This window comes from Microplitis demolitor, chromosome 9, assembly GCF_026212275.2.
Source record: "Microplitis demolitor isolate Queensland-Clemson2020A chromosome 9, iyMicDemo2.1a, whole genome shotgun sequence".
NCBI classification, from domain to species: Eukaryota; Metazoa; Arthropoda; class Insecta; order Hymenoptera; family Braconidae; genus Microplitis; species Microplitis demolitor.
Genome location: NC_068553.1, coordinates 14,416,257 through 14,433,814, shown reverse-complemented (window position 1 = coordinate 14,433,814; position 17,558 = coordinate 14,416,257). Strand labels below are relative to the sequence as shown.

Here is a 17,558-nt window from a genome sequence, read left to right as displayed (position 1 = left end):
AGATGTTGAATTTGATCCAGTTGTTGATTCATCAGCCATTTTTATAAAAATATTTTTACTATAAGAAATAATAATTTATTTAGTATACATTGCAATTATTGTTCAAAAATTCAATATATATATATATAACAATCTATCCACATATTTTTAAAAGAATAAGAACTTTTGGTCATCTCTATGACAAAAATACTTATAGGGTAAAGTATCATGTGTGGCTACTTTAGGACCAGTCTTGGCCACTTAAAAAATTTAAATAAAATATTCTGTATTGTACGCAATGACATAATTAATTTTTTTTAATTCATTCAAAGACAATTTTTTTACTGTATTAGAATGAAATTGTTTTTTATACTTTTTCATTAATTAAAATACAGTATTAAAGGTCCAAAAATAGACCACTGGCCACAAATGTTACTTCTACCCTAGATTAAATTTGGTATAAATGGAAAGATCTCGAGTTTAATTCGCGCCTTAAAATAATTAAAATTTTCTATAAAATTATTTTCGGTTTTTACTTTTATAAATTTTGTTATTGGAAAGGAAATAAATTATTTTAAAATCAATTTATTTTTAGAAAAAGTTTATCGGATTTCAAAATTATGAATCAAAACTTTTTTAACAGAAGTAATAATTAATAAGAAAATATTTCGGTAAACAGTTAAATTTAAAATCTATTTAATAAATCTAGTAATTATACTTGGGCAGTTATTAAATTTATGATTCTGAAATCAGTCGACGTCGAATAATTTTTGAATTTTTTTAAAAACGATAAATTATAGAAAAAGAAGTCTTACAAAAAATTGCACCAAGTTTTTTTAATTTTCTACATGTGCATGTTTTTAGTTTTTTTTTTTTTTTTTTTCTAAATTATATTATTGAAAAAATTCGAAATTTTTTAATTTTCTCCTAACTTTAGAATCATATCAAATTTAACTTACAGAAAAGCCGGTAAAATTTTAAATAATTTGAAATATATTTAAACAAAAATTTGTTTTTTAATAATATTAACTACAAAAAAAAATAATTATTATTATTTGTAGAACATTAATATAATTTAAAATTGTATTATTGTTATTATTATTATTATTAAAGAATAATCATGACACCAATTTATTTATTATGATTTTATAATTTTTTAGGTTAGTGCAATGCACATGGTCCTTTATTACCGATAAAAAAAATAGTGCAAGTAAAAGTTTGACGAACGATTTTATGCTCAATATTCACTAATATTTGTTTTGTTATCAATTAACAATAATTATAAGTAAAATAAAATATGACAGTTACATGATACTTGGAAATAAAAATAGATATAAAATTTTAATTAAAATAACCTTTTTGTTAAAATCATTTTGATTTATAAATTTATTTGTTACTGGACTCGAAAAAATGTTTAAAAAAACTTATTTGCCTTTTAAATTATCAACACGACAGGTAATTAATTAATTAAAATAATCAGTACTCAAATAAAATAAACTTTTTGACAATTGTTAATTATTAATTATTTATTATCTATAAAAATTGTTAATTATTTAATAACAGTAAAAATAGCGAACATCTGACAATTTTCAAAACTTTTAAATAATAAATTAAAATTTTTATAAAGTAAAAATAAAAAAATACATGTTTAGAAAATTCAAAATTGAGTACATGCATTTTTTTAAATTTTATTTTTTTGATTATTTATTTTTTTATATCTAATTAAATAATTGTCGTATGTATGCTACATTTGCATGAGTGTGAATGTAGCAGACATCAGACAAATTTAAAATTATTAATAAATCGAGTTAATAATTAACAAAATAAAATTGTTAAAAAATGCACATAAAAAATTTTTAAATTGATAAGTGCATTTCTTATAAATGTTATTTTTTAAATTATTTACTCTATTTATTTATAATTTTAAATTTGTTTGATGTCTACTACTTTTACACTCGTATATTTGCACTCATAATTATTTATTAAAAATTTCAGTGCTCGGCGAAACCTCAAAAAAAATTAAAGCCGAAAGTGATATTAAATGAAGAGATTAGTAATTTAATAAAAGAAGATAAATTAAAACCACGTAAACAACCTGGTGTTATACTGAGAACAGTTGTCAGATTACCAGAATGGTTAACAAATGCAATGAAACGTGCTTTAGATGGTATAATTATAATTATTTATTATTATTATTATGAGTCATGTCCTTTAGAGTAGTCGTTACAAACTAAATTTTCTCAGGTGCTCCATAAAAAATTTCTTTTTGATGAAAAAATATGTGAGTTATTTGGTTTTTTCTTTTTAAGTAAAAAGAACACGTGCCTCAGGACGATCAAAGTTCATTTTTCGATACAATCAAGGTTTTTTTTAAATATCATGAAATATGCAGATTGAAGGAAAAAATTATAGGAACAATTTTGTAGAAACTTAAATTCTTGACAAAAAAGGTCTTAATCATTTTTTTTATAAAATGTATATTTATAAAGATATTTTAAAAAAACTTTTTTAGATCTTATCAATTGAGTATTTAAAGGATTACGAATGTTAAAAATAACGTTTTTTCTTAAATATAGACAACTTCGTAACTCGTAACATATCAATCATTAATGCTTGTTATAGTTTTTTATACTTAGAAAAATGTTATTTTCTTTACGCTGAAAAAAAAATTCCTGCTAAGTTTGAGATCTTAATTTTAATCCTAAGTACTTTCCATTTGATTTCAAAGATTTACCATTTAAAATACACGTAAATTAGATTACTTTTTTTTTTTACTTTCTAATATTCAGCTGCATTTTATGATATCAAACTGCCATTTGTCGCAAATTGGAGAAAACTTAGTGCTCTTCAAAAGTGCCCATAGTAACTTAGCTGTTATTCAAGCTGTTTCACTTGTGTCCATTGAGAAACTCATTTTTCCCATGAAATTGACTTTTATCGGCTTGCAGAATGTAAACCAATGAAAGTACACTAAAAATGTTAATATGCATTTTATATGAAATTTTATTCTCTTTAAAAAAAGCCCTATAAGTCAAGTCGCTAAAGTCCATAGTTTCCGAGTTATAGGAATTTTAATAATTTAAAAAATAAAATATCAATTGTAATTTTTTTTATATTTTATTTTATTTATTAAAATATATTGATTGATGAATAATAAAAAACAAACTTTTACCGGAAATAAAGCACCCTAATATATTAGGGTAGTATTTATTTTAAATATTGTTGTTTTGTGTCACGTACCCCAAAAAAAATTCCTGCAAAATGATTCTTAATTTTAATATTGACTTCCAAGACGATAAAAGTTTTGTAAGTCGCCAATAGGTGAGCCTACAAATTTGAACGATACGTATTTTTTTAGAAAATTTGATTCCCTGCAGAATAAGTTTTAAATGTCATGTATAAAATCAACGAGCAAAAAGTTACAAAGCAACAAAACGGAAAAAAAACACGAGTTCCTTGTTTACTGTCATTATTTTGATGACGAAACATTTTATTTTAAATTTAAAAGAAATTATTCTACAGGAAATTAAATTTTCTACAAAAAATGTCACGTGCACTATATCAGTAAAATTATTGAAAAAAAAAATTACGCAACTTAAAAGGTTGACAAGAATTAGAGTTTAATAAAATAGCTCATGTCGTCAACTTCCAATTATAAGATGAGCAAAATTGATCGTTTAATTTAGAAATACTGATAATTAAAAGTTTTTTTTAAGTGAAGAAAATTCTATTTCCATCACTTCTTTCTCTCATAATTTTTTAATCAAGTGCCTCAGCTCGATACCGAAAATTTTTTTTCAGAAATTTGCAATATTTTGACTTCCAAGTGATATTTTTTTAAATAATAATTTACAAAAGTTGATAATAACTTTGGTTAGTTGTCGTATAAACCTAAGTAAAAAGTCTAAGAACATAATTAGTAGCATTATTAGTTCTGATTTCTACATATTAATTATTTATTATGTAGAGATTTAATGCTCTTTAGAAAATAAAATTATTATTAAATATTTTTTATGACATTTTCATCATAGAACATCCAAGAAAGACAATAGTGGAAGATGCTGCAGGACTTTACCGTCATCTGAATGGTCGACATCCACCACCGGAGCAAGAGTTGATTAATTTAAAGTACTCTGAAGTAAGCAAATCGTTGTACAATAACAGTAAGTATATGACAGCGTTAGATGGAAGTGATGAAGAAATGCAGGAAAAAATGCATCATGACACTGTAAAAATTTTAAAACGTAAAGTCCATCCATGGGCACCTATTCAGTATGACAAATATCGTGGATTGATGTACATGGTGGCACGTGGCTCTCACGATTACGCTATTTTATACAGAATATTACTAGAAATAAAAGAACGTGATCCAGGTTTTAAACCTAAAACTTTGCTAGATTTTGGTTCTGGTATTGGAACTGTTTCATGGTAATTTTTAAAATAAAAATAAATTTATTTAAGTATTTTATATTTTGTTAAATTTAATTTATTTTTATAGGGTAGCATCACAATTTTGGACAAAATCATTAAATGAATATTTATGTATTGATGCATCTGAAGAAATAAGTAATTTAGCTGAATGGTTTGCTAAATTATCGCAACCTAGAATAAAAAATATATTTTTCAAACAATACTTACCAGTGACAAATAATGTAAGACATAAATTTTTTTTAGTAATTATTTAATATAGTGAGTTAGTTGATGATTTAATTACAGCCTACATTCGATATTGTGGTGAGTGCATTTACTTTGATGGAGCTGCCAAGTAGAAAGTCACGCATTGAAACAATATTAAATTTATGGAGAAGAGCCGATCGATACTTAGTACTTGTTGAACAAGGAACCAATGCTGGTTTTAAGGTGATTTTTTAAATTTATTTATTATTTAAGACTTATTATTTTTTTAATTATGTGTAAATTTTTTAATTATTCATATTGTACAGAAATTTTTTATAATTTTATGTGAGTTAAAAATTTAACATTCAAAATTAAAACCAAAAATTTGAATTTTAATAAATTAATTTTAAAACTCATAAATAATTCGAAAGTTTATGAACCACCAAGTAGCACACTTGGCTTTTTGACATCTATAAGATAGAAATTTTGATCTATCGATAAAGCGCCAAAATGTTGACAAAACAATAAGAAATTGATGTCATCAAAAAAAAATATCTGTTAAAAAACTTGATACAAATGGCGGCAAAAAGTTAATTACAAATATGCAGCTATCAAATTTTGCCACCGTTTGTGTCAATCTTTTAAGCAAATTTTTATTTTTGATGACATCAATTTCTGATTGTTTTGTCAACATTTTAGTACCTTACTAATAGCTCAAAAAAAAGCTTCAAAACTACTATCTTATGGATGTCACAAAGCCAAGTGTCTCAAGTAGCAGCATTTTGTGACCAAAATGTTGATAAAGCAATTGGAAATTTATATCACCGAAAAAATATCTGCTTAAAAAACTTGACATAAGTGAAGACAAAAGTTAAACTGCTAATAAGTCATCTAAACAATTTTTTAGTAAATTTCATAGAAATCTAATTATTGCATTTGTCTTCATGACGGAATTTTTGAAACATTTTGCTATTTCTGGGCTTAGCTCGTCGAGCTGAGTCAGGAAATACATATTGTTTAAAAGTTTATATATTTATACGATAGAACGCGGTTCGCCACGACGATAGTGTCCACAATTCTTAACTGATCTCAATGAAACTCAGCCCATATTTTCTGCGGACGATTTTCGAGATCAAGTTCGAAGATAAGTAAAATCGGCCAATTTATTTAGGAGTTATAGCATTTCAAAATTTTCCAAATGTCAAAAATTCATATTTTTACTGATTCATTCTTTAAAAACTTTTCAATGTGACAACTTATCGAATTTCTTCAAAATGCATCTTAGCTCTTTAAATAAGCTTTAATTTGTATGCCTATATATATGCCTAGACCAAAGAAATTACTTATCTCACTACTCATTAAATGAAATTTTGCTATTGCATTCGTTTTCGATGATGTTCAAAACAACTTTTTTGTGGCTTTCCTAATGCCTCTGATTCTGGCTATTCACTTTTTACATATGTATCTATCGATAATATAGATATCATGAAATCTACTTCCATTTCGGCGCCAGAATGGCCTTTCTTTTAATTGAAACGACTTTTTTACGGCAGATAAAAGAACACCAATTTCCTATGACTTTGAGATTAAAAAAATTTATCTTGTTTTCTTAAAAGACATCTTTATGACATCTTAAAATTGCTCTGTGCTACTTGGGCAAGAATCTAAATTATTAGATTCAATTTAATTGGAACACTATTTACATTTTTCTAATACTTATAAAATGAAAATATTTTTTTGTTTTTTGTTTTGAAACTCTAATAATTTTTAAATTAAAAGCAGAACTGTTTATATACATTTTTGTTATATCTGCATTAATTAAACCAGAATTATAATTTTTTGACTGAAACCTTAAAAAGTAAATTTTAAAGTCTGTAAAAAATATTATAAATGAATCATTTTTTTTTAGCTTATCAATGAAGCCAGAGAATTTATAACTCATTTAATAGATGTCCATAAAAAACGTGAATTATATGAGGCTTTTATATTTTCACCCGTAAGTTTTTGTAAAATTATTTATCTTAAATCATTAAATAATTGATCATTTAAATTTAATAGTGTCCACATGAATTAAAATGTCCAAGAATCGAAGACGGAACTAATACGCCTTGTAATTTTGAAGTGAGATTCTTTCCGATGAGCTATAATAGAAGGGATCATATTTTTAGTGAACGTTATTCATATATAGTTTTTAAAAAAGGTAATTTATTATTTATTTTTCAATTATTAATTTCTCGTTTTTGAAAATTTTTTATTAATTATTTTTTCATTCAAGAATTTTTAAAAATAAGTTTGATAAGAAAAATTTATATTTATTCAGGATCTAGTCGAGGTGATAATGAAAAATGGCCAAGGATTGTAAGAGAAACGATTGTACACTCAGGCCATGCTATTTGTCGTATGTGTACCTCTGAAGGGAAATTACAAGAAATAATATTTTCAAAATCAAAACACGACCGGTAATTTATTTAAAAAATTTTTAATTTATTTTGTTTATAATTATATGAAAAATTATTTTATTTTCTAGACCTTTGTATTATTGTGCAAGAAAAAGTCTTTGGGGTGACCGTCTACCGATTGAAATAAAAAATAATCAAGCAATTGATCAAAATATTGATGATGCCACTGGTAAAATAGCAGAAGATAAAGGAATAACTAATGAAAATAAACAAAATGTTGATGATGCCAATGGTGAAATAACAGAAGACGAAAAAATAAGTAATGAAGTTGATGAAAAAAAAATTAAATTTAGAAAAAAATTTCTACTGTAAATAAAAATGACCCACTTTGTTTTTATAAATAAAATAAATAATTACAGCAAAAATTTAAGTAAAAAAAATTGTCTAGTCATTGAATTTAATTAAGAAAATTAACAAAAATTAAATAGATTTTTATCTAAATTAATTCTTCAAATCGGCCATTGATTTTTCTAATTCAGCCACTGGGTTTTTATTTTGTTTGCTTTGCTTCTGAGTTTTTTTATTTTTCTTAACTTTTTCTTCTTTAACGCCACCGAATTTATCACGGTAAGCTTGAATTTCTTTGTCAGTGATTCTAGTGAACAGCGGAAATGATTTGCCAATTTTATGTCCCGGTTCCAATAAAATCGTCACCGTGTCCGGTATTAATCCGTAATGAGATTCAAGACCTAGTTGAGATCTCAAAGCAAGTGATATCATGGGCATAAATGGACCAATCAGCGATGACAGAAGACAACTTAAATTGCAACAAATACCCGAAACTGTTCCAGCAATTTTTCTGTAAAAAAATAAAATTTATGTTTCAGTAGTATAATTAATTAGTTAGTGTGTTAATCAAAGACAATCAATAGTTTTAAACATACTTGTCGTCATCATTTCCTTTAATCTTAGCCCAGGGTTGCTGTGCTTGCAGATACTGGTTACCGAGCTTGGATATCGATAAAATTAATTTCAAACTATCACGAAGCTTAGCTTGTTCCATTAATAAGTTATATTGTGTTAATTCACGTTGTACATGGGCCAATAAATTGTATTCCTCGTCACGTAGTTCCATTTCTTGGATTACCCCATCGTAATTTTTTTCAGCAAATGCAAGAGATCTGAAATTAATTAATAACTTATTTAAAAATTACTGTTATATAAGAAAAAATTGTAAAAAAATTAATTATAAAATAATCCAATGCATTTACTGTAAGTGTTACTTATAAATTTAAGACAGGCTCGGGTAGAAAAATTTAGATATGATCATATGTGAGAACTATTAATACTCAGATCTGAAAAATGATCCTATTTGATTACTAATGATGATACATGAACGAATACTCATAACTAGAGACAAGATTTTTACCTTGATTTCGAAATGAATGTTGCAAATGTTTTGATATTACGACGAAAATATTGGTCTTATCAGAAAAGATTTTAAATCGAAGTTGTAGGAAATTTGATTTTCTAAAAAAAATGTCTTCAGATTTTATTATACGGCAAATATTTTTACCGTAATTCCAAAATTAAGATTCATAATGAATGATTCAAATTTTTGTTAACTACAAAAATCATAATTTTGAAATTACGGCTTTTTTATTAGTCCTAAGACAAAATTATGAGAGATATTTTTTTATAAAATTAAATTTCCTACAACTTTTGGTTAAAAAATTTTTTTATACGACCAATATTTTTGCTGTAATATCTAAAATTTGACATTGCAGCAAATATAAATTGCTGCAATATAAATTTGATATCATTTTTATTATTGGTTAATTTTAAATTAAAGCAAAAATTCTGGCCCTACTCATAACCGTATATGTTTATATATACAGATGATGATACAATATCAGATATGAATAAATATAAGACTGGGCCAAAAAAATCGACTATTTTCTTTTTCTTTCGATATTGTGAAAATATTATTCCTGATGACCAAAAAAAATTATTATGCAAGTTTGAGCCCTTAATATTGATATTTAAAGATGTATCGTTACAAATATTCTTTTTTTGACAGAAATTTCATTTTTTACCCAAAACTCGTAAATCATCTATCTGAAAAATTTGACCAATCTATATTCTTAAAGGAAATTGAATTCCCTACAAAAAATCTCTCTTAGTTAATTGACGTAAAACTAGCCGTTTTCTTGTAACCGTGCCTTAAATATATAATATAATATAATAATAAATTCATATTATATAATAATAAATTCACTCCTTCGAAAGTTATTCAGGTTATTTAAGTCGTTTTTACTCAACTTCAACCTTGAATAACTTTTGAAGGAGTGAATTTATCAAAAAATGTTAAGAGACCGTTTTTGTAGAGCATTGAATTTCCTTCAAAAATTTGTATATTGACTAAAAAAAATTTTAATATTTCTAGTAGTTACAAAAATTAAAAATAGAAACAAAGAATTTGAAATACAAATCAATATTTGAGGCACGGTTACAAAGAAACGGCTCATTTTACGTCAAATAACTAAGAGAGATTTTTTGTAGGGAATTCAATTTCTTTTAAGAATTGGCATTGCTCAAATTTTTCAGATAGATAATTTACGAGTTTTGGGTAAAAAATGAAATTTCTGCCAAAAAACGAATATCTGTAACGATACACCTTTTAATATCAATATTAAGGGCTCAAACTTGCACAATAATTTTTTTTGGTCATCAGGAATAATATTTTCGTAGTATCGAAAGAAAAAGAAATAGTCGATTTTTTTTGGCCCAGTCTAATATATATGATCATGAATGATGATATATAATTATAAACGTCTTCCGAATTTTTATAATCATACATGGCTATATGTACACAGTAGACTAGTTAAAGTTTTATCTCCTAATATTAATATTAACAACTGCCTTATCGCAATTTTCGATTTCCCATTTAAATAACATGGGAAAATTTTTTTTAAAGTTTGGAATTTTATCACTCACCAGGAAATCAGTCTATCTAAAAAATACATGAATATTTTTAATAAAAATTGAAAGCTCTACAAAAAAGATCTCTTATCATTTTTCGATAAAATTAATTTTTCAGAAGTTATTCGAGGTCAAAGTTCGATTTATAGTAAATTTTAGTAATATTTTACTTTTTTGGCGAAGCTATCAGACTTATCTGAAAATGTTGTAGCACCTTTTTTGTAGATCATTTCATTTCCTACAAATTTTCTCTTATCAAGTTTCCGAAATTTTTGAAAGTTCTTAAGTTATTTGCGTTTAAATGTTAATTTGTTTCAAGAAATTGTATTCTGATCGATTTTATTTACTTATTTTTAAATGCAAATAACTAAAGAACTTTCAAAAATTTCAAAAGTATTTTTATTTAAAAATTTTTTTAAATCCTGCCAAAAGTCCAACAGTTTAAATTTATTGTATTTACGTCAGCTAGAAATTTTTTAAAGTAAGGTTTTCAATTTTTTTTTTCCAAGTTTTTCTTTAAAAAAAAAACTGTTAATGCAAATTAAAACTTGAGGCTCGATACATTACTCCATAATCTACCAAAGTCTTTTTATTTTTTGAAAGTTGTTATTTGTTAAAGCAAAAAATGTGGATATAGTTTCCATTTACTGTATAAGTGAAACAATGATAGAAGTGCTCGCGGAGTATTTGTACGACTTAGAAGCTGAAGATTTTTGAAAAATGATAAATTATTTATTTACCTGTTAACAAAATTGCCAAAATTATTCAATAGTTCACTATTGGTTTTAGTCGCTAAATCAGTCCAGTTGAAATTCGTATCTTGACCTTCGGGACGGACATACGCTAAATAAAATCTCCAAACATCAGCAGGTATTCCAGTATCACGTGCGTCAGTGCCAAAAACGCCAACACCACGTGACTTTGAGAATTTAGTATCTTCGTAATTAAGATACTCGACGGCCATGATGTGCTTCACAAGAATATATCCTTGATTAGCAGCTAGCAGAGATGCGGGGAACATTATTGCGTGGAAGGGTACGTTATCTTTAGCCATGAATTGATACAATGAAACATCCATTTCCTTTTCAGGTTTCCACCACTGTTCGTAGTCTTTGTGGTAATTTTTGGAGATACTCAAATAACCAAGAGGTGCATCGAACCAAACGTAAAATACTTTGTCTTCGTATCCCTCCAGTGGGACTGGTATTCCCCATTTAATATCACGGGTAATGCAACGTGATTTCAATCCATCACGCAACCAGGGTTTTGCTATTGCTCTGGCTACCGATGACCATTTACTCTCGGCTTCTGCGACCCATTCTTTAACTTTTGGTTCAATCTAAAAATAATTATTAATTCAAATTTTCTTAAGTAATTAAAATTCTTCGAGCTTAAATAAAATTAATAATTAACAATAACATATTACGATCTCTGATATAAAAAGGTCTATCCAAATTACAACTCAAATATCACATTTCTACCAAGAAACATTTTTATCCAACTGCAACTCTACAAATTAATACAACAAAAAAAAAAACGAAATACTTTTATATGTATAGTTATAGATGTAATTATTTAAAACGAAAATCAGATTTAAAAATATTTGGCATGAGAAATAAAAGAATTTACGATAGTTTCAAAGTATAAGTTACATTTATTAATTTTAAAAAATTTTAAACTAGAAATTAAAGCTGAATTTTATGATGTCTAGTTAAAAATTTTTAAAAGTAACTGAAAAGCAAATTTAAAAATTTTTCAAACGGAATATTTGGTTGCATAACAACTGATCCTCGACAAGTGATCACACGCCAATTAATCCCTCAAACAATTGTATAAAATAATTGATTATTAATTAATTACTATGACATGAGTAATTAAAATTCACTGTTATGAATATAAAAAGTCAAATTATATAAATTAATCGTTGTCTGATTCTGATGTTATTTTTCTCTAATTTCACGCGAACTTTACAAAAATGTTTACCAAAGTCTTTCGAATTTTCAGGCAAACATGAGCACAACAGAATGCCGTGTCTACACAGAACTTCATTATCTTTTTTAAATTTTATCAAGTCTTAAAGTTCAGCTCATTCATTTCTCCACTACATGATTTATTTACTCCAATTCATTTTAATTCTAGAACAAAATCCTAAATTTATGAAAGAAAGGAAAGTCTAAGGTAAATAAGATAATGATGTCTACTTGTTTTTTTTTCTGTCATAATTTTCAAGTTGACTTGTGTTTAGAAGAAAATGAATTGGAGTAAATAAGTCATGTAATGGAGAAATTATTGATCTGAGTTATTAAGCTTGATAATCTTTCAATAAAGTTGGAAGCAGAAAATTAAGAGTTGTAATTAGATGTATTTATTAGTAAGAATATGATAGTGAAGTTGTGATATGGGTAGATCTGTTTATACCAGTGATAAATATCTCTTTAACGATGAAAGATTTTCCTGATAATAAAAACTACCTTAGGAAGATCCAAAAAGAAATGTTCCGAGGATTTAATGACCGGTGTCTGGTTGCACAATTTACATCTCGGATTAATTAATTCCGGAGCATTAATCAGATGACCACAGCCATCACACTGGTCACCTCTCGCATCCTCATATTTACAATCAGGACAAGTTCCCTCGACGAAACGATCGGCCAAAAATTTTTCACAGTTCTCACATCGCAGCTGATCAACTGTATCAGTGAAAATGAACCCCTCGTCTTTAACTCTCAGGAAAAAATCTTGAACAACCTCCGTTTGTTCTTTAGTAGTCGTACGTCCAAAACGATCGAATGCGATATTGAACCAGCGGTAAACTTCGTCATGAATATTGTAATATTTATCACATATTTCTTTGCATGACATCTTTTCTTCAAGTACTTTAGCTTCCGTAGCGGTACCATATTCATCAGTACCTCCTATGTACAAGGTGTTATAATTTCTCTGACGACAATAACGAGCAAAAATATCTGCTGACAGTACACAGCCAATTATATTTCCTAAATGCGGAATATTATTAACATACGGTAGTGCTGAGGTTATCAAAATATTACGTGCCTCTTTTTTAGGTAGCACTGGATATTCTAATTTATTGGATGTCAATTGTGTTTTTGTCAGCCAATTATTTTTAATTGCATTTAATTCATCTTCAGTTATCAACATTTCTTCTGACTCTTTATCTTTTAAATTATTTTCTTGGCTTATCTGGTAAAAATTCAAATGAAATAAATAAATAAATTACTTCATCAATAATCAATATTATTGCAATACTTACTTTGCATTGTTTTTGATTACTTTCAATAGTTGGGGTACTCATTTTTGTTTATTTATTAATATAATAAGTAAAGAGTTTTATGAACCCGGCACGTGTGACAGATTGCACTAAAATGTACACTTATAAATGTATCTATAAATATTTGATGGTGTTGGACTTGGACTATGATGGTATCTATGTGTAGGCTACACGGAGAAACGGAAATGATGAAATTGTATATATAGAATGGATAAAGGTGATTTTTCAACGCTGACGTCCTACGCTCGTTTTGGTCACGTGAGAGATTTTTAAATTTCGCGCCAAATGATTCAGTTCAGAGTGCATTACGAAATGCGCTGCAGACAACAGCAGCAGACTATGAAAGTGCAGCATAGTAGCAGTACGTTTTTTGTGTGAAACACTTGCGTGTTTTTTTACATATTTTAAATATATGATACTGAAGTTAGCCGACGTCTAATAATTTTTGGAATTTATTTAAAACGATAAATTATTGAAAAAAAAATATTTAAAAAAATTGCATTTATAGTTTTTTTATTTTTCTGTATGTGCATTTTTTTTTTTTAGTAATTGATTTGTTGAAAAAAAAATCCGAAAATGTTAATTGTTAACTTCAGGATCATTTTAAATATTTCTATCATATTCTGCCGGCATTTTATTTTGATTGATTTTTAATTTTTCTCCCATTTCTAATAATTTATTTTTCAAATATTCAAATTTACCACGCAAGTAATGAGAATAATTAATAAATTATTGATGAAAATAAAAAATTTCGAGTATACTTTTTACTTTAATTAATATAATTATTGACACAAATACATTTTAATAAAATTATTAAATTTTAGTTTCGAAGTTTCGCGCCAAGTTGGCGCTACTGCGTGTTGCTGGATTCAACATTCACATTTTTGCTAAAGTAGGGGTGGGAGAATGAGTTGCAAAATCGATTGCTTTGTATCAACTGGCGGTCCAATAACAGCAGTCAGTATCATCGACAACGGCAGTAGTAGTCCAGATTCTTCTTTACGTTTAAATTGAAACATAGTATTGCAGTTAATTCGTGGAATTATACATAAAATTTATTGCTTAGTAATTGTTTAATAAAATTGTGCAGTGTTTGTAAAATTTTAATTATGCAAAGTGTCTGTGGTGTCGTTAAGTGTTTTGTTCAGTGCTAGTATAAAGTGTTGCGAGTTGCTGATGCTGATAACTTCCAAGTTCCTGAGCAAACTCATCTGGCATCGTCTGGTGGGAAATAGCAGTTAAGTGACGTTTTTTTAGCTGGAATACACTTGGAGCAATTTAAATTAAATATCCAAGTGTTCTAGGACACCCTTCTGCATATTATTTCCCCACTAAGGTTTGTTTAAACACTCAAGTGTTTTTTTTTAAATTTTTTAAATATTTTTCTATCATATTCTGCCGCCATTATAATTTGACGTACGAATTTTAGTTTTCTCCAATTTCTAATAATTTGTTCTTAAAATATTTAAATTTACCGCACAAGCAATAAGAATAATTAATAAGGGTCCCAGGTAGCACACTTGCCTTTGTGACATCTATAAGATATCAGTTTTTAGACTACTTTTTGACTTGTCTATAAGGCATCAATATGTTGACAAGACGATCAGAAATTTATGTCACCGAAAAAATACCTACTTGAAAGACTTAACACAAGTGATGACAAAAAGTAAATTGCAAATAGTGGTAAAATAAGTCATCTTAACGACTTTTCAATTGACATGAGACAGAAAAAACAACACAAATTTTTTCTCTCTCCGGAACTAACATTTGCATGTCGTATTCATATAAAAAAATATGACTGAGACAAAAAAAAAATTTGTCTTGTCCTTTTAAAAGATATCTTTAAAACATCTTAAAGTTGACTCTGTGCTACTTGGGGTGCATTCGGAAATACAATACGCTACAGATGCTCGCAGCGTATTTCGGAATGCACTTTCAGCGTAAAAGTTGCTTGTACTCAAGTGGTGAGAGTGGACATTTTTGAATTTCATGTTGAATTTGTCATCAATTTAATATTGTTTTATCAAAGTAAACTTAAATTCAAGACAAAATTAACAAATATCAAGCTTATAGTCGCTGAGGTAGGATGGAAAAATAAAATATAAAAAACAAGTTTTTTGTATTATTCAGGTTAAAAATCGATTCACTTCATGATTAATCAATCAATAATGATTAATATTAATATAAAAATATAAATAGTTTTAATATCGATTTGTGTTAAAACATAGGGTAAATAATATGACATCCCTATCCAAAAATTCCCATAGGAGCCACTCAAACGCCACAAAAACCACACAGAATCCTATAAAGTGTATTGGTTTCTATCCAGTCTTTGTCGCATTTGAGTGGATTCTATGGGAATTTTTGGATAGGGATTGAGAGTAGCAGACATCAAACATTTTTAAAATTTTTATGATCTAATTAGTTGTAAGATACAGTATTTAAAATTGGCACAAAAAGATTTTTTAAAGTTTTTTATATGAAATTTTCTAAAATTTTTTTTATAGGTATTTTACTTGTTTATTTAAAAAAACAAAAAATTTTTTAATGTCTTTAATTTCCAAACGGAAAAAGAGTCAACAAATAATTGAAATAAAAAAATTTTTCAATATATCACGTTTTTAAAACGGACTAAAAAGTACAAAATAATTTCTCTAAGCCTCATGAAGATTCAAAAACCCATACAGATTCCGAACTTCTTAGATAGTCTTGAAAATTTTTGATTTATAATTTTTAATTAATAGCTATGAAAATACTTGTAAGATTTAAAACGAAAAACGTGAGCGTATGCAACAAATAATTGTATATTATACATGTCCTATATAGTTTATTTATTTATACACTCAATTATTCAATACTCTGTTGGAAACTAATAAAAAAAGTCGCTTTCCTCTGTTAATCTGTCATCCAGTTGTGAGCTATATTCAAGAATATAACTTATCCAGAAGTTAGTTTTAAATGAATTATAAAAATTTGTACAGAACAGACAAACAAACAAATACGAAAGCAAGTTAATCTTGCATTGTCCCGGTTCGTAATTTAAATCGTACATTGAACGCAATCTTTCGTCTTCTTTTGGTATAATAGGCTTTAGTTTTTATTCTTTTGGTATGTCTTTTGTTTTCGGCCTAAGTTACTCGAGATTGTAGAAGTTTTTTAAAAAAATTTTCTCCGAGTAGACAATTTATGACCAATATCGCATGGACAAATTACATTGTCAATTACATGTAATCTTAACCACTAAACTCCGATAAAAAATCTATTGCAAACACGAAAATTTGCTAATGATGAATTTCAATTGGAACCAATCGAAAATTTTTTGAGCTTTCAATAAGGCTCAATAGGAATTTTTTAAAAGGAAATGGATTTCTATCGTCCTCTGCTTAAAAAATCTCATAAAATTAAATCGATTCTCCTTAATTCTTATAGCGCAATTGGCTTTATTTATGCAGCTACATAAGAATCTATTTTTTTTAAGCCGCGATTCTCGGCCGTGTTTAAAGATCCATAACTCCGATTTATAAAAATTTTAATATTCTCTGAAGGGTCCAGTTTATAAATGAAATAATTTCTCGTGATTTTCTGTAATATGTGTTTTTTTCAAAGAATATTATTCATGAATGTTCTAAGAATTACTTTTTTGTAAACTGATTGCGTACTGAAGCCGGCTTGGAGGCCTCCAAAACTTAAAAGATAAAAGAATATACTAAAGACGTAAAATTAAAAATATAAATTCTTTAATAAAACTTATTAAATAGTCTGAAATTTATGAAAAATAAATAAACAAAAACACAATTACAATTTTTATAATTATTTTTTATTTTTTTTCAAATATCTTTGCTGACGGTTTTGGTGGTAACAACAGGTAAATACTACATATTGTACATTCAATAGGCGACAGTCGTATCTTAATACTTATTTAGCATATTTATATATATTTTTATATATATAGAGAATGATGATGATAAACAATAGCCATTGACTATCGTGTGTTTATGATAATTTGATAACATATTTATTTATTTTCAATTATTATTAAGTTTATTATTTTAATTATCATTATTATTAAATAATTAATCATTAATAATTAATATATATATATATATATATATATTTATATTTATTTAATAATATATCATTTAAATTAATCTCTCTTAACACTTAATGTGCGTTAATAAACTTCACACGGAGGAATGATTTTTTATTTTTGTCACCTAGACAACAGCCTAAACACCTCCTGCATCAATCATTTATTCATTCTTTCCTTCATTTCTTTTTTTTTATTTTTTTTCC

At 26.6% G+C, this 17,558-nt stretch overlaps 2 protein-coding genes across 2 annotated transcripts; one reads left to right on the top strand and one right to left on the bottom strand.

The window, feature by feature from the left end:
- Positions 1 to 889: 889 nt before the first annotated feature.
- Positions 890 to 7,382, top strand: LOC103568614 (methyltransferase-like protein 17, mitochondrial). The gene is made up of 10 exons (XM_053741801.1): positions 890 to 948; positions 1,140 to 1,434; positions 1,975 to 2,146; positions 4,011 to 4,407; positions 4,478 to 4,631; positions 4,696 to 4,839; positions 6,506 to 6,592; positions 6,655 to 6,796; positions 6,917 to 7,055; positions 7,124 to 7,382. Exons 2-10 carry the CDS (start codon positions 1,390 to 1,392, stop codon positions 7,365 to 7,367), a joined length of 1,524 nt encoding a protein of 507 aa, XP_053597776.1. The 5' UTR covers positions 890 to 948; positions 1,140 to 1,389; the 3' UTR covers positions 7,368 to 7,382.
- LOC103568613 (methionine--tRNA ligase, cytoplasmic) lies at positions 7,369 to 13,430 on the bottom strand. Its single transcript, XM_008545546.2, has 5 exons — positions 13,248 to 13,430; positions 12,449 to 13,177; positions 10,718 to 11,316; positions 7,940 to 8,176; positions 7,369 to 7,854 (listed from the first exon to the last, which is right to left on the bottom strand). Exons 1-5 carry the CDS (start codon positions 13,287 to 13,289, stop codon positions 7,497 to 7,499), a joined length of 1,965 nt encoding a protein of 654 aa, XP_008543768.1. The 5' UTR covers positions 13,290 to 13,430; the 3' UTR covers positions 7,369 to 7,496.
- Positions 13,431 to 17,558: the final 4,128 nt, after the last annotated feature.

Excerpts from the sequence above, each read along its gene's own strand:
- LOC103568614 (XM_053741801.1), top strand. The coding sequence starts at position 1,390 with ATGTTTAAAAAAACTTATTTGCCTTTTAAATTATCAACACGACAG. Across the intron at positions 2,147-4,010 it reads AATGAAACGTGCTTTAGATG|AACATCCAAGAAAGACAATA; the intron begins GTATAATTATAA and ends TTTTCATCATAG. Across the intron at positions 6,797-6,916 it reads ATATATAGTTTTTAAAAAAG|GATCTAGTCGAGGTGATAAT; the intron begins GTAATTTATTAT and ends ATATTTATTCAG.
- LOC103568613 (XM_008545546.2), bottom strand. The coding sequence starts at position 13,289 with ATGAGTACCCCAACTATTGAAAGTAATCAAAAACAATGCAAA. Across the intron at positions 13,178-13,247 it reads GTAATCAAAAACAATGCAAA|ATAAGCCAAGAAAATAATTT; the intron begins GTAAGTATTGCA and ends AATTTTTACCAG. Across the intron at positions 7,855-7,939 it reads AAAGGAAATGATGACGACAA|AAAAATTGCTGGAACAGTTT; the intron begins GTATGTTTAAAA and ends ATTTTTTTACAG.